We start from the raw sequence: 24,360 nt of genomic DNA on the forward strand, positions 1-24,360 counted from the left end.
AGAACTTCTTCCAAGAGAGGAAGACAAAAGAAATAAGACCTTTAGTAATACATATCTCCAGCTTATATCAAAGAAGAGCAGCCAAACCACCATACACACTACTATACTTGCATAGACCAAAACAAACTACATACTACGCCGAATTGAAAATTAGCAACTGGACGTCGCTTCCTGCAATAACCTAGGCTTGCATAACCACTGCACCGTCCTCCACATCGAGGTCATCTTCGAACACGAAGTCAATCAGATGATAAACTAAAGAATTTCTTTAAACAATGTATCTGTGTGCTTTAACCATCATATAACAGAAAGATCTCTTATACTTTGAAAGTCCAGATAAATCTTTAGTAATTATCACGATATATAACTTGTATAAGACGGATAAGTTTTGAGTTATTGAAACTTGAAAATGAATTCCTAAAATCCAAGTATCCAATACAAAGTACTAGCTCTGTGTTTCCTCCTGTAAAACGGTTATCCATCTCTTAGCACGTAAGATCAATAACTTGTTAAATAAAAAAGTTAGTAAACAAGTTTTATAACAATGAATATCTTCTAAAAATATCTCTCATTCTTCCTCCCTTAATAACTGCAATTTAATCTTCATATTTCAAATCATTGTCATAGCATTTATAATATTCCGAATTCTTTGTTGTAAAGATTCTGACAAATCATTACTCCCTCCGTCCCATTTTAACTGCTTTTGACTTTTTTACACGTATTTTAAGATGCTAAAAAAATCATATCTAGACATAATTATTTTTTATAAAATTTATATCAAATAAAAGTTTGGAATCTAAACTTTTATTTGATATAAGAATTAAATTTTTTTATTGAGTATAGATATTGTTTTTTCACACCTCAATGTACGTGTCAGAAAGTCAAACATCAGTTAAATTGGGACAGAGGGAGTAGTAATTATCAAGATAACTTTTATCAAATGCAACATAAAGACAATATAAGTCCCGCTCTATGATATTTATAATTCAGCAAGGGGTAAAAATAATTATATTGACATCATTAATTCAGCAAGGGGTAACTATTTTTCGAAGTTAGGAGGGGCTCTAGCATCCCCTAGCCCCTCTGGTTCCGCCACCGATTATGTTTAGACATTTTCATATTTTTTTTTTAAAAGCATGCACGCTCATCTGAGTGTAGATGATATGTACGTAACTAGTCGTGTCTTATGATTTTTCGAAACAAGTTAATTCAGATTAGTTAACTTAATTGATAAATTTTAATAAATTTATAAATTAATATATGAGTCAAACAATCAATATATATATATAAAGGAGGATGCGGGCGTCTCTAGAATTGTTCGATTCAGTCTTCTGATTTTTCTTAAATTTCGGATAGAAAATATAGTTATAATTCAAAAAATCAGGTTTAAAAATTCTAAAAGTAATACAACTCTTTTCTTATCAAATTCTAAAGATGATACAATTCTTTTCTTATTTAGTATTTCTTATTGAATTCTAAAGATGAGACAATTCTTTTCTTATTTAGTAATCCTAATAGAAATAGGATTATATTTATTCAAACTAACAAAATCATAGATAAAATACAATTTATATTTAAGATTTGTAAGGTAATACGTACAATTTATATTATCGATTTACTCTTATAATTTTCTTAAATTTCAAATAGAAAATAAAGGATTGTAAAGATAATAATCATTAAAAAAACTGATAGCAACAAAAATTAGAACCATAAAAGAATAATAACTTTTAACTAATAAATAGGCATCAAAAAATAAAAAAAAATTAACAAATAAAATAAAATATAAAAAATAGGAATCATATATTAATTTTATGATAATGTAAATGGGTCTTGATTAGTATTGTGTTTGACGGGTACGGGAGGTGGTCCAAACTAATTTTTATCTAAATAATAATAAATTTTTTATTAGTATTATGTTTGACGGGAAAGTCGCTAAAATAATTTTTATAAAAGAATAATAATTTTTAACTAATAAATTGGAATCAAAAAATAAAAATAATTAACAAATAAAATAATATATAAAAAATAGATATCATATATTGATTTTATGATAATGTAAATGGTTCTTGATTAGTATATCGTTTGACGGGCACGGGAGGCGGCCCAAACTAATTTTTATCCAAATAATAATAAATTTTCTATTAGTATTATGTTTGACGGTAAAGTCGCTAAAATAATTTTTTATCTATGTTATAATATATTTTTTTGTTACACAATTCAAAATAATCTCTAATTTTGTCATAATTAGAATAATTTTTATTAGTATTGTGTTTGACACTTGTTATAGAACTAAAAATGGGGGTGAGCGATTCGTGCTTTGGACTGGTCTCGGTGCGAGATGCCTACGTATCTTCTGCGTGGAGAAGAATCAAGTCCAAAACGTAGTTCTAGTTATGAGGGGTAGAGCCCTTTATATAGGCGCTTCGGAGTCAGAAGTCGGATGGAAGTATGATTCCGTATATCAGACTTCTTATCGAAGTATGCCTCGAAGCAAGAGATAAGATAGAGCTCTTATCCTCTCGTTGTTGACGTTTATCCGAACTTCTGAATATTTATCTGCTAGAATCAGATGTGTTATAGAATTCGGACTTGTTACTGGACCTCTGACTGGGCCTCTATTAATTAATTACGAAATTAATTAATATTTAAGAGCCTCAGGCCCTATTTAACTGGGCTTTAGTGTTCTTGGGCTTTTAATATCTAATAATAATTAAACATTATTTCTGACCCATATCATTTGCCCCCCAACTTTCGACAAGTTTTGTAAAAACTTTTCAAAAGTTGCTGAGTCCTCATCGGCTTTCTGAGCTCCCGATTCATATATCATGCGAGGAAGCTAACTTCTGCAAATTCCCATCGTCCAAGGTCTGAAGTTCCATAAATAGCGCAAGGATCCCAACGATCTTGACTACTTTGAAACAATTCGAGAGATGACTTGAATTGACTGTAGAGTAAAGATAGCTCTGTTTCGTATCCTTCGGGATCGTACTTCATTTTCGATTGGAGTACCGGAAGACATGAATCTTTCTTTTGACTTCTCGAGTCGTTTTCATGACACTTACGAGTCTTTTTTATTGGTATAACAAGCGTCCTTCAAAATTACGTTCGTAATGGTACTTTCGAGTACTTTCGTATTTTTCCAGGGCTTAATTCAATTAAATTGGAATTTCTGCGATTAAATTCCAATTTTCTAGAATTTTTGAGCCTTTAAAGAATTTTTAAAATATTTTTTGAAATTAAAAACCCAATTTTACTATTTTTCCTGATTTTCCAGGAATTTTTCCCGTATTTTTCCCTATTTTTGGAATTTTTGGGGCATTTCTTTTAAGAATTAAATAATTCTTTAATAGAAACTCATCCCTCCCCCTGAGATGCTCCCTTGGCGTGGGTACCCCCGCCAAGGAAGCACTTTAGCTTGCCACGCCTAGGAGTCATGTCTCCTGGGCGTGGTTGGTTAATGTCTTGGTTCTTCTGCCTCCTGGGCGTGGGTACCCCCGCCAAGGAGGCATTTTAGCATGCCACGCCTAGGAGTTATGTCTCCTAGGCGTGCTTGACGTAGCTTCCACTGTGACATGCTTCCTTGGCGTGGGTACACACGCCAAGGAGACATAATTCCATACCACGCCTAGTGGCAATGCCTCCTAGGCGTGGTTGACTTCAAAGCTTTTACCTTGGCTTCATTTGTTAGTGCTTCCTTGGCGTGGGTACACCCGCCAAGGAGACACAATTGGACACCACGCCTAGGAGAGATGCCTCCTGGGCGTGGTTGATTTTAGGGCCTTCACATGGGCTTCATTTGCTAGTGCTTCCTTGGCGTGGGTACACCCGCCAAGGAGACACAATTATACACTACGCCTAGGAGAGATGCCTCCTGGGCGTGGTAGACTTTAGGGCCGTCACAAGGCTTTTTTGATAATGCTTCCTTGGCGTGGGTACACCCGCCAAGGAGACACAATTGTACACCACGCCTAGGAGAGATGCCTCCTGGGCGTGGTGATTTTAGGGCCGTCACAAGGCTTTATTTGATAGTGCTCCCTTGGCGTGGGTACAACCGCTAAGGAGACACAATTATACAAACTTCATTTTTGCTAGAATTTTCATTTATTTTTCGCAATAAATAGCATTTTTTGCTCAAGTAGCAAAAGTGCCCTAGGCGTTGCATGCCCCGCCTAGGAGACATGGTAGGTGCCAAGCGTAGGCGACATACTTGGGAGGTCTGACGTGTTATAGGCTGTGGGCCTTAGTCTATAAACTTGTCAGGCCTATATTGTGTATTATTCCTTTATTTTTTGTGGTCATCTCCCAGAATTCTCGAGATCCTTCTAGAATAGGTTCGAATTTTTCAAAATCATGGGCTTCCCGCCTGTGACCTGGGTTTGTGACCGGCCCAAAGCCCAATCTACTGGCTGTAGCCAGTTCATTTTAGGGTTTACCGGCAAGTGAACGGGTTAAGCTTTTTCTATATAATGTGTGACTTGAGATTTCATTTCTCATTTCACACAATAGTTTCCAAGTTCAAGAGCTAAAAATCCTCCCAAACACTCTCAGATATCCTCTAGCTTTTAGGCGAAATTTCGGGCGTATTTCCGGCAATCTTCAAAGATTTTCCAGATTCCGGCCGATATTCAAAGTTTTTCCAGTTTTCCGGGCGATCTTCAAGGAATACCCAGTTTTCCGGGCGATATTCATCATTTATTCATAATTTTCTGGGTTTCATACCTTCATCCGAAGAAGATCAATGGCCGATTCTGCATCCTCACAGCAATCCCAGCTTTCGCAGCAACCTACAGCTCGTTCGCGCGCCAACCGAGGTAAAAAATCCCTCGTCCATGCTAGTGTTGTTTGTCTTAGGGATTTACTAAGTGAATTTGGTCAAGCCTTTCCCAATCTACTTCACTTAGATGCTTATAATTATCCCACTAAGCTCACCCAGAAAGATATTGATATTATGAGCAAGTTGTTTGGAATTGAACATCCTTACAGGGCCGAGCTCCCAGGCCCAAATGACCGGGCTTGCTACCCAAAGCCCGGGGCAATTAGAATTTACAAAGAAACCTTTTATGCCGGGTTCAGATTGCCTCCCCCCATGTTTGTTTATAGACTTTTAGCTGAAGCCCGGGTATGTCCAACCCAACTCCAGCCCAATGGCTGGAGGTTCATAAATTGTTTTTTGGTCCAGTGCAAGAAGCATAATTTAGAGCCCAGCGTGGCTGTATTTAGATACCTTTTTAAGTTTGTGAACGCCCCAAATGACGAAGGCTGGGTCAAAATCCAATACCGGACTTTGGGCCGCAGCATCTTTGTTTCTGACTCGGCCCCTGATTCTCTCCCGAATTGGAAAAAACAATGGTTTTATCTATACATGGAAGGGGCCAATTGGGCCGATTACTTTTACTCGGACTTCAGCCGGGCCGAGGATGGAACGATGCGGTCCCTTAAGTTGGGGGTCGAGGAAGAGGCCGCAATTAGGGTTTTGACGGGGGACAACCTCCACCATTGCTCGTTGCTTATCTCGGAGGCCTCCCTCCAATTACATGGGCTTAGCGATTTGGGCCCTGAGGGTATGCCCCATCTACTTGTGTTTTAATAAACTTCTCTTTACCTTTATAAATTGGGCTTCTAACCTTTCTTGTTTCTGATTTGCAGCCCAAGTTGCTTTAGGAAGCATATTCAAGAAGCGCGAAACCGCCGCTTCTCAGGCGGTGGTTACCGAAGTGCCTCGCGAGAAGAAGTCGCGAAAAAGGGGAAAGTCCCCAGTTATCGAGAAGGTTCCCGCCTTTCTAACTCCTCGCGAAGTGACCGTAGAGGAGGACTCAAGCCCCTATGTGGTGGAGTGGGGCCTTCTCAAGAAGGACACCGTAGTGGGGGATTCTAGGGCCGCCGCGGAGTGGTCGCGGAACGTGATCACCCCCCGGGATCGAGCCCACGTAGTGGAATCGTCCGAGGATCTCCAGATCGAGCTTCTGGGGGCCCAAGCCGTGGCGACGGTAAGCCCAACTTTTGTATGCTTTTTTATTTCTAAGTCCTCTTTTTCCTTACTTAGAAATTTTTATATGTTTTCTCACCTCTATGTTTTTACTGTGCAGGTTAACACCTATCTGCAAGCCGCTGTTCATAACTTGAAAGCGGTGAGGGCGGAGAAAGCGATCGCGGAGCGCGACCGCGATCGTTACTTCGATTCCTCAACTGCTAATTTTGAGCAGTTCAGAAGGGTGGAGGCTGAGCTGGTGGCTGAGCAAGAGAAGGTCCGTGCCCTGGAGGCGGAGTTGGCCAGGGTCCGGAAGGAGGCGGTGGAGGACTATAAAAAGTCCCAAGAATTTGACGACCTCCTGGCCGCGGAGTTCGATACATCCTTTCCCGAAACCTTCAAGTCCTGCTGGGAAAGGATCATAGAGGAACTCGGCTCCCAGATCGAGGGAGTCACACTGGAACGATTCCCAGTTCCGAAGCTTCCCGGGGAGGAGACTCCTTCCCCGATGGCGGTCGAGGATCTCGGGGATTCGCATCCTGTGGACTCCCAAACTTTGGAGATTCCAACCGAGACTCCCGTGATCCAAGATTCCCACTTGGATGAGATGGATCTTGGGAAGGATGAGGAGGCCCAAGATGAGGCCCGGGACGAGGCCCAGGAGAAGGAGGCCCGGGGACCAGAAGCCCAGGACGAGGACAAGGTCCAGGAAGACGAGTTCGATGACGGTCTTCCTTAGACTAGGTTCTTTTTGGCCCTGCGCGGCTTATTTTGTAATTAAATTATCCGAATGTTTATGCCCCTCGGGGTCTAACTTTATTAACTTATTAATCTAAGTTATCTTTTGTTTCGCATTCTGCAATTCGCTTCTTTAGCATTCTGTACTTTGAATATTTTTCGTAGGACTTTAGTTAATCCAAATTTCGGGGTAATCCTCGGGATTTTCATTTGTGAATCAGAGTAATTCTTACTTAGAATTTTCAAACTCTGAAACTAACTATTTTGAATCCAAACCTAGGATTTTAAACATGTAAAGTTCGATCAGAGGTTGTGAACTCTCCATCGAACCAAACTCAAGTATAAAGTAAAAGTGACTTGGATGAACAAGCTAGATAATCCTCAGGACTTTATTATTATAGTAAAAGAAATAACTATCTCTGGAAATCAACTACATGGCAGTGGTCAACATGACCTTATTCTCGTGGTAACTACTAACTTCTGTTATCATAGTGTAGATATTAAATATAATATATCTTTAAGTTGGTCGCATGCCAACTTCTAGGGACTTCAATTCCTTCCAAGGTTTGAAGCTTGTATGAGCCATGGCCTGTGACAGTCTTAACTTGGTAGGGGCCTTCCCAATTTGGAGCCATCTTGCCTTTGGGACCTACCCCTGAAGCCTCAATTTTCCTAAGTACCAGATCTCCTTCCCTGAAATATCGCTCCTTAACCCGTAGGTTATAGTAATAGGAAGCTCGTTTCTGGTTTTCCACAATCTTAGCATGAGCTTCGTCACGAATCTCATCGATCATATCAAGCGCAAGTCTCATACCTTCTTCATTGGCTCCTGGCTCATACTGCTGGACCCTGGAGGATGTATGAGTGATCTCAAGTGGCACCACTGCCTCGGCTCCATAAGCCAGCTGAAAGGGGGTTGCCCCAGTTGAAACCTTACAAGTTGTTCGATACGCCCATAGTATGGGGAGTATCTCATCGGCCCACGATCCCTGGGCTTTCTCAACTCTTTTCTTCAGTCCATCAAGGATTATCCTATTGGCCACCTCAGCTTGTCCATTAGCTTGAGGATGGGCAACTGAAGTGAAGCGTAACTCAATCGAGTAATCCTCACAATATCCTCTAAACTCAGCATTATTGAACTGAGTCCCATTGTCGGTAACCATGACTCGAGGTATTCCGTACCTGCAGATAATGTTCTCCCACACGAATTGAGCAACTTGCTTGGTGGTTATCTTGGCCAACGGCTTGGCTTCAATCCACTTGGTGAAATAATCAATCGCAACCAATAGAAACTTTCTCTGCGCGCTAGCAAGTGGAAACGGTCCAAGAATATCCATCCCCCACATTGCGAAGGGGATAGGAGTATTGATAGATGTCAGCATCTCAGGAGGCTGTCGTACAACAGGTGCAAACCTTTGACAACGATCACACCTTTTCACATAGTCTTGAGCGTGCTTCAGCATATCTGGCCAATAGAATCCAAGGCGAGTCACTTTATGAGCCAATGCTCTTCCACCAAGGTGTTGGCCACATACCCCTTCATGAACTTCTCTAAGGGCTTCTCGAGCCTCATCCGGCCTCAAACATCTTAAATAAGGGATCACAAACGATTTTCTATATAAGATCCCCTCAATGAGTACATACTTAAGGGCCCTCACCTGTAACTTCCGTGCTTCATCAGCGTTAGGTGGCAGATGACCGTTTTGTAAGTACAACTTAATCTCATCCATCCAAGTGACCCCTGTGTCAATGGGGGCAACTAACTTTGCTTCGATGCTTGGGGTTCTCAAAACCTGATAATAAACGCTTCCTGAGCATACCTCATCATCGGAGGATGCAAATTGCGATAAGGCATCAGCCTTGGTATTCTCCTCCCTTGGCACATATTCTACCAAGCATTCTTCGAATAGTGCCATCTGGGTCTTTACAATCCTTAGATATTTCAGCATAGTCTCCTCACGAGCTTCAAACTCACCATTCACTTGGAAGACTACAAGCTTTGAGTCACCACAGACCTTCAAATTCTTTACCCTCAAGGTTCTAGCTAGACCAAGTCCAGCTATCAACGCTTCATACTCTGCTTCGTTATTGGTGGTCGGAAAGTCTAGCTTAATAGCATATTCCACTGTAAAGCCGTCAGGGCTTTGGAGCACAAGTCCTGCACCACTACCTTTTGTTTTTGAAGCCCCGTCAAAAAATAGTAGCCAATATTCTTTAGGTTTTTCTTCCTTAGTAGGTTCTTCTACCTTGTCTCCTTGCCCCCCGACTTCCTGGTTGCTAATGGTGCATTCAACTAGGAAGTCAGCTAAGGCCTGAGCTTTAATCGCCGTTCGAGGCTTGTATCGGATATCGAATTCTCCCAGCTCAATTGCCCACTTGATCAATCTTCCACTAGCCTTAGGGCTATGTATAACATTTCGGAGAGGTTGGTCTGTCAAGACTTCTATCTTATGAGACTGAAAGTATGGTCTCAACTTCCTCGAGGCCGTAATCATGGCCAAGGCGAATTTTTCGATCACTGAGTAATTGAGCTCCGCTCCATGCAGAACCTTGCTCACATAGTATACTGGTTTCTGGGCTTTGGATTCCTCCCGAACCAGGACGGCGCTTAGCGCTTGTTCCGAGACAGCCAAGTATACATACAGGATTTCGCCCTCTACGGGTTTTGATAAGAGTGGTGGCTCTGCCATATACTTCTTTAGATGTTCGAAGGCCACTTGGCTCTCATCCGTCCATTCAAAGTTCTTGACCTTCTTTAATGCTTTGAAGAAAGGCAAGCACTTGTCTCCTGACTTGGATACAAACCTTCCCAAGGCTGCAATTCTTCCTGTCAGTTTCTGAACATCCCTTACACTCTTTGGGGGTTCCATGTCTAGGATAGCTTTTATCTTGTCGGGGTTGGCTTCAATACCACGCTTTGAGACCATCAGACCCAGGAACTTCCCAGAACCGACCCCAAAGGCACACTTAGCTGGGTTTAACATCATCTTATGCGTCCTCAGGACTTCAAAGGCCTCTCTAAGGTGTTCAAGGTGATCCGCTTTATTCAAGCTTTTCACCAACATATCGTCTACGTATACCTCCATAGTCTTTCCAATCAGATGTTTAAACATCTTGTTTGCAAGGCGTTGGTACGTTGCTCCTGCATTCTTAAGTCCAAAGGCCATAACCAAATAACAAAATACACCAAAGTCAGTGATAAACGATACCTTGGGTACATCGTCCTTGTCCATCCGGATCTGATTATATCCGCTGAAGCCATCCATGAAGCTCAGCATCTCATGGCCAGCGGTGGCATCTATTAACGTGTCTATCCTTGGAAGAGGGAAACAATCCTTGGGACAAGCATCATTCAGATCAGTGAAGTCGACACACATCCTCCACTTTCCATTGGCCTTCTTGACCATAACAGGGTTCGCCAACCATTCTGGAAATTGTATTTCTTCGATAAAACCTGCTTCCAACAACTTATCGACCTCCTGTTTTATGGCTTCTTGCCTTTCAGGGGCAAAGTTCCTTTTCTTCTGTTTAATAGGCTTCCTCTCGGGGTTTACATTCAACTTATGGGTCATGAATGAGGGATCGATACCTGGCATATCAGCCGCTGTCCAAGCGAAAACATCACGGTTGTTCCTCAAGAACCTCACAAGCTCTTGTTTCAAGCTTTCCTGGAGCAGTGCTCCAACATAAGTGACCTTTTCGGGTTCTTCTGTATACAATTGGATTGGAACCAAATCTTCGGCAGGCTTGCCTCTCCTTTCCTCATAAGTTATTGGCCCCCGGGGCTCATTAGTTTCTTGCCTATGGCGGCGTCGACGGTGTCGAGTATGATCGGTTTCTCTCCTTCTTCGAGGGGGTGTATCATGCTCCTGCTCCGATTCGGAAGAGTCGTAGTCAGTGACATGCACATAGTCATCTCTTGTGCCTCCACGGGTGGTTGTAGTGACCGTTGAGTAATGTGTGCCGGCGTCGGTGACGGTTGCAATTACTCGAGTCAGAGGGGGCAGCGAGCCAAAAGTCAGGGGAGTAGTAGTTTGAGCAACGGTCGCACTCAGCGGAAGGGTGGTAGTTATAGGGGTTGACTCAGTCGAGACCCCGGTGGTGGTCCGACTGCGTGGAACATGGATTTCAGAGCGTATTCCGGTTGGGTTCGTCATGGTTATTGTTGTTTCCCACAGACGGCGCCAAATGTTATAGAACTAAAAATGGGGGTGAGCGATTCGTGCTTTGGACTGGTCTCGGTGCGAGATGCCTACGTATCTTCTGCGTGGAGAAGAATCAAGTCCAAAACGTAGTTCTAGTTATGAGGGGTAGAGCCCTTTATATAGGCGCTTCGGAGTCAGAAGTCGGATGGAAGTATGATTCCGTATATCAGACTTCTTATCGAAGTATGCCTCGAAGCAAGAGATAAGATAGAGCTCTTATCCTCTCGTTGTTGACGTTTATCCGAACTTCTGAATATTTATCTGCTAGAATCAGATGTGTTATAGAATTCGGACTTGTTACTGGACCTCTGACTGGGCCTCTATTAATTAATTACGAAATTAATTAATATTTAAGAGCCTCAGGCCCTATTTAACTGGGCTTTAGTGTTCTTGGGCTTTTAATATCTAATAATAATTAAACATTATTTCTGACCCATATCAACACTAAAATGACTCAAACTAATATATAAATTATACTTCCTCCATCTCATTTTAAGTGTCCTGTTTAACTTTTGAATGGTCAAATTGACCAAATTTTGACTGAGATTTACACATATAATATAATTTTTAAAAGTAAAAAAAATTATGTTATTATAAAATACATACAATATACTATAAAATGTAATTTTTAGTTTTTCAAAATAATAATGAATTTATTTTTATGCTTGGTCAAAATTTGGTCAATTTGACCGTTATAAGTCATAACAGGACGCTTAAAATGGGATGGAGGGAGTAATGTTTTGTTATAAGTATTGTGTTTGACAAGAGAGTGGCTCAAACTAATTTTGATCTAAATTATAATATTTAATTTATCATAAAAATAATAATTATGGATTAATATTGTCTTTGACGGGAGGGGGGTTCGAACTAATTTTATTATTAGTTTTGTGTTTGACAGGATGATCACTTAAACAAATTTTTATATCAATTATAATATTTTTTATTTGTGATATGTTTAATGGGAAGATGACTCCAAATAATTTTTATCCTATTATAATTCTAATTCATATCAAAATTTATCACGCCGCCGCGAAGCGCGGCTTTTTTAACTAGTTTTAATATAAGCGACAACGAATGGGTAACATGATTTTTTACTACTTGTATGGTCCAATCCCGTTTACTTATACTAGTTGAGAAACCGCGCGTTGCGGCGGCCTATAAAAATTATATTAATGATTCAATATTAATATTTGTAAAATGCAATAATTTTATAGATGTCTATAAAAAGTATATTAATGATTCAAAATCAATATTTGTAGGATAAAATAAATTTTATATTATAAAAATCTTGATGTAATATCATACTAATATATAAAATTGCAAAATTGGACTATAATTCATGGTGAAAAAATGAAAATAAATTTCTACACGTAATTAACAATTTAAAGAACGACGGATCTTAATTTTATTTGTGTTTATTTTTTTGAAAAGTAATCATGTTCTTGCATTGTCACCCTCCTCCAATTTTTTTGGATTGATTGTGCACAAAAACATCTAACTTAAATCCGTGAGACTTGTAACAACCTATACTATATAACGGAGCAATTTTGATATTTTCCATCCAAAAATTCCGAAAAATTAGAAAAATAGAACGGAGCGATGTGAGAGGCGCCACCTACACGCCCCTCGCTTCTCCTTTATATAAGTATATTGATATTGATTTTCCTTGTATAGCGGTCTATAATGCATGAATAATATTTTCATGTATACAAATTAAATCATATAAAAATTAACAACAACAAACATGTTCAATAAACAAAACAAATATTATTATAAAAGAATAACCAACAAACATACATCGCTAATAATTAATTATTGATATCATCCATCAATATCATGTTAAGACTATATTCTTCTCCCGTGTTTGGATTTGTCGACTCTCACATAGCAGTCTCTAACTACCTTTGCTTGCAACAATCTTTATTTTCTTAATACTGTATAAACAGCTTTAACTTATCGTTATAGAAGAACGACACCACCGAATTAGAAATCGAGCAAGAAAACTGTCACCAGAGAGAGGTAGGGTTGTGGTATTGAGAGAGAGGAGGTTGTGTTTAGATGATCTAAAACCCTACAACCTATAGGGATATTTATAGATGCAGAGAGACTTGTATGCTACTCTTTCCCATAATTAAATAATCTGAAACAAAATCAGATTAAAACTTTAAAGCTACTAATTTCCATAAATAATTTGAAACAAAATCAGATTCTGAAACTTGCTTCTAATATATCAGAAAATAAAAAAGGTAGTATTCCATAAATAATCTGAAACAAAATCAGATTCTGAACATTGCTTCTAATATATCCGAAACTAAAAAAGGTAGTTCTAATTTTTGATATTTTTCATCCAAAACTTCCAGAAAATTGGAAAAATAGAACGGAGCGATGTGAGAGGCGTCAGCTACACGGCCCTCGCTTCTCCTTTATATAAGTATATTGTCCCATAATTAAATAATCTGAAACAAAATCAGATTAAAACTTTAAATCTACTAATTTCCATAAATAATCTGAAACAAAATCAGATTCTGAAACTTGCTTTTAATATATCAGAAAATAAAAAAGGTAGTATTCCATAAATAATCTGAAACAAAAACAGATTCTAAACTTTGCTTCCAATATATCCGAAACTAAAAAAGGTTGTTCTAATTTTTGATATTTTTCATCCAAAAATTCCAAAAAATTAGAATAATAGAACGGAGCGATGTGAGAGGCGCCACCTACACGCCCCTCGTTTCACCTTTATATAAGTATATTGATTTTTCGATAGAAGTAAAAGTAAAAGAGATCGATCAAATCAGAGATATAACAAAAGAGACCGAAAGCAAAATGAACGTGAGAAACAAATAAATAATTGCATGGCACGTGCTTTCGACACGAAGAAAATACATATCAGCAAGAAATCTCCTTCCTAATGTTTTTAGCCCTAATTTGACCCAAAACTTTGTGAGAGACAAAACACAACCGTCTCTTTCTTAGCCACAGCCCACATGCATATATGCACATTCACATGCGCCAATGTAATACTGTAACACTTAACTGTTAACTACTCATGCTCACTTCATTGCTTCTGTTCAGTTTGAAAAACCATATATATATATATATATATATATATATATATATATATATATATATAGGCACTTGCTCAAATGAGAACTTTCTTAAAATGAGAACCGTGAGAACTTTTTTAATTTATCAATATCTCATTCATTTGAAGGGCCCCGCCAGGGGCACCTTCACAAAAAATGTATATAATTAAGGTCTCCACCTAGCTAGTCGAAAAAAAAAATTAAAAAAAAATCACTGATGACGTGGCAGTGGACTTTTTTTTTGAAATTTTTTTTGAAATTTTTTTTTTGACTAACTAGGGAGAGACTAGTTTTATATACATTTTTTATATTGGGTACCCACTAGTTTGATGTTTAGATTAGTCAAAATATGATAAATTAACGAAGTTCTCACGGTTCTCATTTTAAGAAGTTCTCACTGGAGTAACCCTCTATATAGTATGAACAAAGTTCCATGTAGTCCACATATTGTAGTACTGTAGACCACGTATGTTCTGCCACTGTAGAATGACATAAAAACATTGCAAAATGTGTTATTTTGCAAATCATGTTCTATAAACTTCATTATTTTGTTAAAAAATTTGACAATCCTAAACATTCTACAAGTTAAATAGTGAAAAACACATTATTCTGCAAAACATGTCAAGTTTGCAGAACATATTTACATATTACAGAACATATGTGTTCTACTTGTCGAACATAAATGATTTTCAATATTTGTCATGAAATAGTGATATTTATAGAATGTATTTCACAAAATAACCAATTTCATACATTTTGCAATACTTTTATGTCATTCGATAGTTGCAGAACATACGTGATCTACGGTACTACGGTAAATACGTGGACTACATGGAACTTAACTCATATATATATATATATATATATATATATATATATATATATATATATATATATTAAAAAATAATTAATTATATAATTTTTTGAATTTTCCTAATTAATGGCTTGAAAATGATAAATTTAGCTAAATTTTAAACAAGTAAAGTCTTGTAACTAATGATCATGGAGATAGATTTAAAAATATATATCATTAAATTTGTTTTAATAATGTAAATGAATAAGTAAATAAAAATAATATTTATTTTAAAAATACACATGTTAAAGGGAACGTACTATTTCATTCATAGTTATGGCCTCGATCTCAATCTTTGGAATTCTGACGACTATCTTGTTGATTATAAGATTTTCCATGATCGACTCTATCATGGTAAGATTATTTCTTTAAACATTATTTATAAATAACTCTCACTCTTTTACTATTGTTGATTTTTCGAAACTCTAATTCCGTCGCTGTGAAATTTAATTTATAATGATCAATTTAATTTTAACAACTCCACCTTTTCAAGAGCATATATATGGTCCCTGTGTATCGTGTGTGATCAAATAAACAGAAACGAGAGTCCTTGAATTGTACACTTGTCAATAAATTGAATAGTGGCCATTCGAGGCCTTACAAAATTCTAGAGAGTATTAAATTTTGTACACCTATATTTAGCCTTCTAACTCCCGAAAGAAAAGGAAGAGGACGAAGAGTTTTAAATATCAAGCCTTAGCTAGTACATATTCCACAAGTTAATTGTGGGACTCTGCAGCATGACACATTCGGAAATGTATCATCTCGACTTGTCCATTTCAGTCGTCCATGTTTGTGGACCGGCTCGCTAGTCACTCGTCATACGCAAAAATAATTGAAAGAGCTAATTAAATCCAACCGGAGTTGGCGAATTTATGTGCGTGATGATGTTTTACTAAATCTACCGGTGGTGGTTATTATTGCATGGTTCTCTTTCATGATTGGTAATAAGTTTTCCGGTAAACTTAGATCACTAGTTCAGATTAGGGGGCGGTTTGAGTTAACTTTGAAAAATTGATTTTTTATTTAAATTAAAAAAGTGGAATAAAATTGATGTAATAGAATTGAGAACTAATAAGTTAATAAAGTGTTTGTAAAAAATAAGAAGTTGTGAGAGAATAAATTAGCATTCTCAGCCTCTTAAAATATATCTACTTATTTACCTCAAACGGGTCAAAAAATGTAAAAGCCATAAGTACTTGATTTTTCAAAACAAACAATTTATAGCTCATACAATATTTAGGTTACGAAATTGATCATTCATGTGTAGAGAATATAAGATATAATATGATTTTGATAAATCATTTTTCCACTATTTTACAATTTTTTTTTATAATTTTGGGAGAACTTGTTTGTTAACATTATATTTACATGCTCGTCAAATATTATTTGACAATAAATGTCTGATTTTATTTTTTTTTGATTGTCTTTTATACAAGATGATATAAAAGCTTATTTTTTCCGTCCCAACAGACGTCATCTATTGCTGCTTGGTGGCAGCAAGATGGCGGAGATGGTGACAGGCTGCCTGGTGGTAGTAAGGTGGCGATGACGGTGGTTCCACCGTCGTATGGATGAATGACGATGATAAGAGGTTGAACACTTGATCGTAATAGTCACCGAGAGTTTTAAGAAAATAGATAACCTAATATTTAGTTGTTATATTCAAATAATTAATAATTGTGTTTAGTTTTTAAGACTTATATTGGTTTATATTTGATCATCTTCTTATATATATATATATACACAGGCTTTTGGTAATTGTCTCGCTAGAGACACCACACACTAGTTCAGTACACCCCTCCACACACAATCCCACATATTCCCTCATTTCTAAAATGCGAATTTTCAGTTTGATTTTATATTGTTCGGTTTTTCCGGACAAAACTGGTTTGGGTCCGGTTTCAGTTTTAAATAAGTTTGTATGACTTCCTTCTTCTATCTTAATCATTTCTTTACCGTGCCCTTTTTAGGTATTTCATCCAATTGTTTATCTTTGAAAATTTACCAAAAATAGTCAATGAGTCCACCGCTTTCCCATTTTTCTTCTCTTTTCACACTAGTTTTACTTCATTATTTCCATTTTATACATTAAAATTAATCAATCCCAACATTTCACTCACTTTTCTTTCTTTTAACCTCCGTATCCAAACCGCATGTAAACAAATGGCTCCGACAGCAAATCCTACATTCAATTCTTCACCTACTAAACATAACAGCTGGAACATATGTAACTATGGAACTGAAAGATGAAAACTGCACGGTGCTGCATCTAGTTAAATACAAGTACCAAATAATGTAAAACCTGAGCACTGAAATTGTAAGAGAAACAGGCAGACAAGCTGACCATTCCCTCAAATACCAATGTATAAACAATTGGTTTTACCAACTGCTGTGCCTTATCAATCACGACCAAGATTCTGTCCAGCTTGTAATGACCAAAAGGGCATCTTACTTGCCTCTTCTTCTTTTTTTTATTGTTTACATACGCGTCTAGAAGTATGCGAAATACATGTAGATATGCAAACGTGCCTTCTTCTATCTTCTCCTGTTGATTGGTTTATCAGTTTTTACTTTTTACAAAAGACTATCATTGACGTTATATTGTAACAATGAGTCAAAAACTTATCAATTTTAATCACTGATTTTTACAAGAGAAATTATTCTATGACACAAAAATGCTAAGTAGCTTTTTCTTTAAAATTTACTCATTAGCCAATTGGAACTTTCGAAACATCTTCGAAATATTTTTCCTGTTTGTCTTTAGTTGTATTCTTTTAATACTTTTTTTGTTTGTCTTTATCACGTTTGTCAACACACTTTTGATTGTTAATTTTTTTAATTTTTTATTAGTATAAAGTATAAAAACTTCCATAGTAATTAAATACTCATAAATATGAATCCAATAGGATCACTGACGACTATATTTATTTTATAAATTAGACGTAAATTAATAATCAGTCACATGTTATAAACAGTCCCGACATGTAACGAGAAAAGTTACAAGACACGGAGAGAGTATTATTATGCGCCGGGTCTCCTAGCTAGCCTACTACTATTTGTCCAGAGAATTTGACCTCTCAACGACCAAATTAAGGGAAATGACTTGCACACAAAAGCATGGGACTACGGTAGTGGTAAAAACACAAAAGTCACAAAACTTCAAATAAAAGAGCCCTAATAATTCCAAGCCTCTAAGTCCACCAACTTTGACAAGCAACACACTAAAAACATAAATAGGGTGGACAAACACAAGGACCCTCTTCAACTTCATCTTGCTCATCAGTAGATCAAACTTTATGAACACCAGTAAAGACTCATCCGGTCTCCATCACAAGCCAGTGATGGATTACCGTCCTAGCGGAGGCATATACGCGTGAGTATTTAAATGGTCTTGAAAATACTAAAGAACTCGAAAATAAATTAAAATAGAATCAAAGGGCTTAAAATCAATTGGCATGATAACCATCACATATTACATGACTAATTACACTGATCATGGCAATGTATAATTGCTTTGTGGGAAATATGTATAGTAGACTTTATATATGCACAAAATGCACAATCAATATAAAACCCTACTCCAAATTGTACTCCCTCTCCCCTCAATTCTTTACATTACTTGTTGTCATGTTTTCTAAGACTCATTTAAAGTACAGTTTCATAATATATTTTTAATTTTTTTTCCTGAATAAAAATTTGATAACTTTTTATTCAGAAAAAAATTCAAAAATTTTATGGAACTATATTTTATAGGAGCGTGCAAAACCTAGAGGGAGAGAGGGAGTAATAAACAAAACACAACCACCGGAAAATTCAAATCCACCGGCCGGTTTCTTAAGATCTTCCCCATGCATGGTAAGGAGACGGCGAGGATTCGATCATTTTTTGCTGCTTCCACTGATCCATATAGAACTTCATGATGAAATCTTCAGCCTCCTTGTCAACTTGATAAGCATTATTATTAATATTCTCCTCCCCATCTTTTCTCAAGAAGGGTGAATCTGTAACCCTAGTCTGCCTCACCATCGGACTCCGGCCGAACCCGGGCAAATGAATCATCGGTGAGGCCTCCACAGACACATTGCTGTCTTGATCAGACTGGCGGTGGTGGTGGTGGTGGTGGCGGTGCTTTCTCTTGGAGTTGTATGAGGGGTAAACAGGGCTGTTACTGCAGCTGAACTCGTATTCTCGAGGGTAGACTAGTGACATGGCGACGTCGGTGGAGCCGCAGCTGAGGGTGGTGGGGTAGTGGTGCTGCAGCATGAGATCACTTATGTTTTTGCTGGCCAGCTTGCCTCTTTTGAGCATCAAATGAATGTCTACCATTAGTTTGCTTTTGGGGACGCCTTTCCTTAACATGTAGAAGACTATTCTCACGGTGTTCCATAGCTTCTTGGCCACCACCGGTGAGCTTGGTTCTGTTTTCATGTGTGTGCTTGATATTGTTTATACGGAGAGAGGGGAGAGAGGGGGGGGGGGGGGGGGGGGAGGGAGAGAGAGATGAGAGAGAGATGGGATGGGATGATTAGAAGTGAGATATGAGAGAGGTATATATAAGGTCAAGAAAATGAGGAAGTTCCACTGAAAATAGAGCTAAGACGATTAAGAAAGTGATAAAAGGTGTGTCTTAAACATACCCTATTTCTTTATCAAGGTAAGAATCAAAGCCAAACATACCCTAATTCTTTATCATGATATCAATCGAACTTGGTGAGAGTGTTAATAGAGAGTTGTTTGAATACTCTCATATTTAATGGCTTTTAATATTAGGGTTGTTAAACGTACGGATAATTTGGATACGGATATTCGTAATTGTCGGATTTGGAAACGGATAATATCCACTTTATCTCCGATACAGATAATATCCGCTTTTTCTCGAATACGAATGCGGATATTTCAGACGGATGTCGGATTTTTTGATGACCCTACCATTGACGATGATTTTAGACCAAATTTTTACGACTAAGCTCAAATGATATTTTTATATATGTATAAATTATTTGTACAATTATACAAAATTTGTATAAATGTATTATTTAATGCATATACATACGGTACAAGCTAATAGAATAATTTTTTAATTATATATTATATAATTTAAATATTATATATGTTTTTAAGTCGGATTCGAATACAGTAATATCTGCTTTATTTCGGATACGGATAATATCCGCTTTTCTCGGATACAAATGCGATTTTTTCGGACGGACATCAGATTTTTCGAATTTTTTGACAGCCCTAACTTTTAAAAATACAATGATGATTATATTATTAAATTAAAGTATTGGGAAAAATGGTGATAAACCTATAGAGTCACGGTCCTAACAATTTATATATGTTTAGATATATTATCAAATGGAAAAATTATTAGATAGCCTAATTCCAATTTGGAATTGGTTGGTTGGTAACTTGTTTTAGTTTTTGAATAGAGGTATTATTTAACAATAATTTATTATTTGAATTTTGTCACTAAAATATTAAAATTTATTATTAATATTGAAAATGTGAAATACATTCAATTATTATTTACATATAATATTTATATACTTATACACTTTCTAAAAAGTATATGTTATAATATAAATAATAATATAATAAATTTTCAAATCAACTAACCAAAAATTAATAGCCATGAGAGATGAGCAAACAAAATGTTTGAATGAATAAAGCTTTACAAAAATTAAAATTTGTGTAATAGTTACTTACAAGGGTTGAACCTTGTACAACTTTGTGTGTTTAAAATTATTTATTTTGAAATAATTTATTGTATATATTTAATTCCGACATTCCTTTGTACGTGTTGCACCTAAAAGTTAGGTGAGTATTCAACCATGGACATTATCAAAATATTCGTACAATAACACTTTAAAGTATAATTAAGATATAAGGTTGATATTATTTATATGTTTTGAAAATTGTCGATTATATATTTTGTGAAAATGTCTTTATTACTAGAGACATTTGGAACTAATTTAACTAGACACCTTTCTTAGTCAGAACAACATAAAATCTCTTTTAAATATAATTTTATATATAATATTCATATTCAATTTTTATAAATGAATTTAATTTTTCAAAATAGAAATCTTAAAATATTTACTCCCTGATCCGCCCCCATTTTATATGTCTTATTTGACTTTTTGTGGTCAAATTGATCAAACTTTGACTGGTAATTGGTAATTATTCTTACATGATCTTAAAATTTGAAAATATACATTTTAAAGTAGAATGGATGTAGATTCTAGTAATATATTTTTCATAATTTTTTCTAGTTATTTTATATATGTAAATTTTAGTCAAAATTTAGTCAATTTAACCATAAAAAATCAAACAAGACAAATAAATTGGGACATTGGTACTCCCGGCATCCCAAACTAGATGAGCTTGACTTTGGGCACGCATTTTAAAGTCTACGTTACTTATTTTTATAATTTTATTTTTATAAATAAAAATTTAAATATGAAATTTTCATTTACAAAAGAAAAATTAAAAAATAAATTTTGAAACTAGACGGTCAATGCACCTTAAAGTTACGTGCCCAAAGTCAACTAGCTCATCTAATTTAGGATGGAGGGAGTATAAAAAAAAGTAAACTAAGATCATGATAACTAGGGGTGAGCATCGGTCGGTTTGGACGGTTTTGAAGGTCCAAACCGAACCAAACCATAATTATCGGTTTTTCAAAACTGCAATCCGAAACCAAACCGTTAAGTAAAAAACCCGAACCACACCGATCCGTTTAAAACGGTTTGGTTCAGATTGGTTTCGGTTAAAACCGTTTTTTATCAATATAACAAATTCAACAACAAAATTAAACTTGAAATTGCAAAACAAGAATTGAAAGTTTGAAATATATTATGAATTTGTATATTAGATTTTAATTATATTTTAAAAAAGATATTAAATTATAAGAGCTTGAAAAATATAAGGAGAGGGAGAAAGATGATAAAAATGTAATTCTTATACTTTTATTTAAAAAAACAAAAAGATAATACATAAAAATTAGTATATCAATATTCTTTAAAAAAAATATGATAATAGTTTTATATGTTTTATTTTTCACATATTTTGTAGAATATAATTTTATTATCAATTTATTATTCACACATGTTTATTATTATATTCGGTTCGGTTTGGTTATATCGGTCGGTTTGGAGGTAAAAACCGAAACCAAACCGAAAAAATTCGGTTTTTTAAATTTCAAACCGTAACCAAACCAAATCGTTAATAAACCGTAAAAATCGGTTTGGACGGTTTGGATTGGCCGATTTAGGTCGGTTTGGAGAATTCTTGCTCACCCCTAATGATAGCCTTCCCAATCTTGAGTTTATGAAGTTCAACAAATTGTTGTTCGGGAGATGACGAAAGGTTACTATGTTAGATTAAATTACTCAAGTTTGTCCATCCCAATGATTAAAGATATTTAGACGCCGTAATAAATGTGCAAACCAGCACGCCACCTGGAAATTGAGGTCCAAACAGATGACACAATTGCTCATAATGAATACGTACATGTAAATTGTTTGCTGGCTAGACGAACTTATGTAACGGAGCAATATGTTAAAAGCTTTTGGACAAAAGTCTAATGTTTGTTGAACCATTATTTCGTTGATATTATGTTAATCGACGTATAAAACTTAATTATTATATTAGAAAATTAAAATAGATTAATAATTCCAATACTTACCCACGCCTGTCTTTTACACAACTCAATACACACTTTGTTTTTTAATCTAGATTTTACTATTCATCGCTGCTTTAAAGTCGATTTCGTTGGTGCTCGGATTCGAGTATCTAGTTTCATTGCTCTGGATATATTTTGAATTTCTTTTTTAATCATTAATTAAATTCAATAAGATATTGGTGGTTCGATTCTCAGTTCTTAAACACAATATATTAAATTTTAACTGTTATAATATTGATTTTAAGATATAAATAAATGTAAAATTCTGATAATTATATTATGTTTAAAAAATATGATAAAAATACTGAAAGAGAAATCATTTAATTAACTCATATACAGTGTGTTAGATCCTTAAAAATCTTCTGTTCTACTTGCAGTCTACTTTAAGCACATCCATATAAATGTATATTGATTGTAGTATTTCTCAGGCAATACAGAGTGATGTTTAATTATAATTTATATCTCTTCAAATGTGTTGTTTAAGAATCTCTATACAAATTTTAATGCAAATTTGAATGCAATTCAACCATCTAAACTTTATATGGCAATTAAATTCATGGTGCATTTACAAAAGAAACTAGAGCAGGTAGAGCTGTGTTCATGTGTCAACTCTTCTCCAGAGAGAATGTTTTGCTGTTTGGCCGGACTTAAAAACCCGGCTTCTGAGACTATAAGTCAAAAGTACATACTTGTATCATCGTTTGTGTAAAAAATTAAAAAATATTTATAAGAATTTGAAAATACTAGCTTTTATTTCATGACTCCTACTTCTCTCAAACACTTTAATCATTTATAAGTCTTAACTTGTTTGTAGCTTGTACTTCGCTTCTTTGTTTTTAAGCAGAAAACACTTATTTTAAATTCGTCCAAATAGTTTATACCAGTGTTCTAAAAATCCCCGATTTAACCGATTAATCCCCTGCAAGGTCGGCCACCGATCCGATTTCTAAAATCCGATTAATTTTTATATATATTTCTTAATTAAAGTATATATGATAAATTATTAGAATTAAAATACTATATTACTTTAAATATGAGTAATTATAAAGTTTATGAATATAGTAAATATATTAGTTACTAAATAGCTAGTATAATAATAACTAAATATTAAATAATATTTTAATATTAAAATAAATCTGATTTTCACACCGATTAATCCTTCTGATTAATGCCTGAATCGGTAGCTCAGCCGATTAGATCTGATTCCCGATTTCTGTAACACTGGTTTATACTGTGTTAACCATAACAGGATTCATGTAGATGCTAGGTAGCTAGAATGTCTAATGGTGGTGCATAATGGTGCTAACCAACATATTATATGCACTTTAACTCTTGTTGTCTTGAAGCCAGCTTGAGAAGGTTGGCATGAATGAAATGCGTTACCTACTCCTCCCCACCTGCAGGACGACCTTCAAGTCCTCCTTTTTATGTTTCTTTTTAAGGTGGGCATTCATACATAGGACACTCTGTCCATTTTTTTATTCATCAGATTGTGTATATATGTCTTCATATTTATTGATGATCCAACAATTATAACACGGTAGAAATTGTCTTTCAATGGCTTATAACTGTGAAATTAGGACGGCTCATGAATGGAGTTGAGTACTTTTTGGTTTAAATATATTTACTGCTGGTGATCGAATCGATTTTTTATTATATAAAAATGGATTAAAAAAGAGCTATACTCTAGTATTTATTGAAAACAAGTCAAAGAATTTTAACAATCAAGTCCGAGCTTGAATTGTTTAATTAAACACTATTTGTGTTTGAGTTCAAATCTAAACAAATTGAAACCGAGTTTGATTGGACGATAGTCGACATCT

General features: G+C 35.8%; 1 protein-coding gene across 1 annotated transcript; it reads right to left on the bottom strand.

Moving 5' to 3' along the window:
• Positions 1-18,687: 18,687 nt before the first annotated feature.
• LOC108197675 (uncharacterized) lies at positions 18,688-19,281 on the bottom strand. The gene has a single exon (XM_017365364.2). The coding sequence runs from the start codon at positions 19,279-19,281 to the stop codon at positions 18,688-18,690; it is 594 nt and encodes a 197-aa protein (XP_017220853.1).
• Between the last annotated feature and the right edge of the window lie 5,079 nt (positions 19,282-24,360).

Source organism: Daucus carota, chromosome 8 (genome assembly GCF_001625215.2).
Source record: "Daucus carota subsp. sativus chromosome 8, DH1 v3.0, whole genome shotgun sequence".
Classification (NCBI taxonomy): Eukaryota; Viridiplantae; Streptophyta; class Magnoliopsida; order Apiales; family Apiaceae; genus Daucus; species Daucus carota.

Coding starts and splice junctions, on each gene's coding strand:
- LOC108197675 (XM_017365364.2), bottom strand. CDS start 19,281: ATGAAAACAGAACCAAGCTCACCGGTGGTGGCCAAGAAGCTATGGAAC.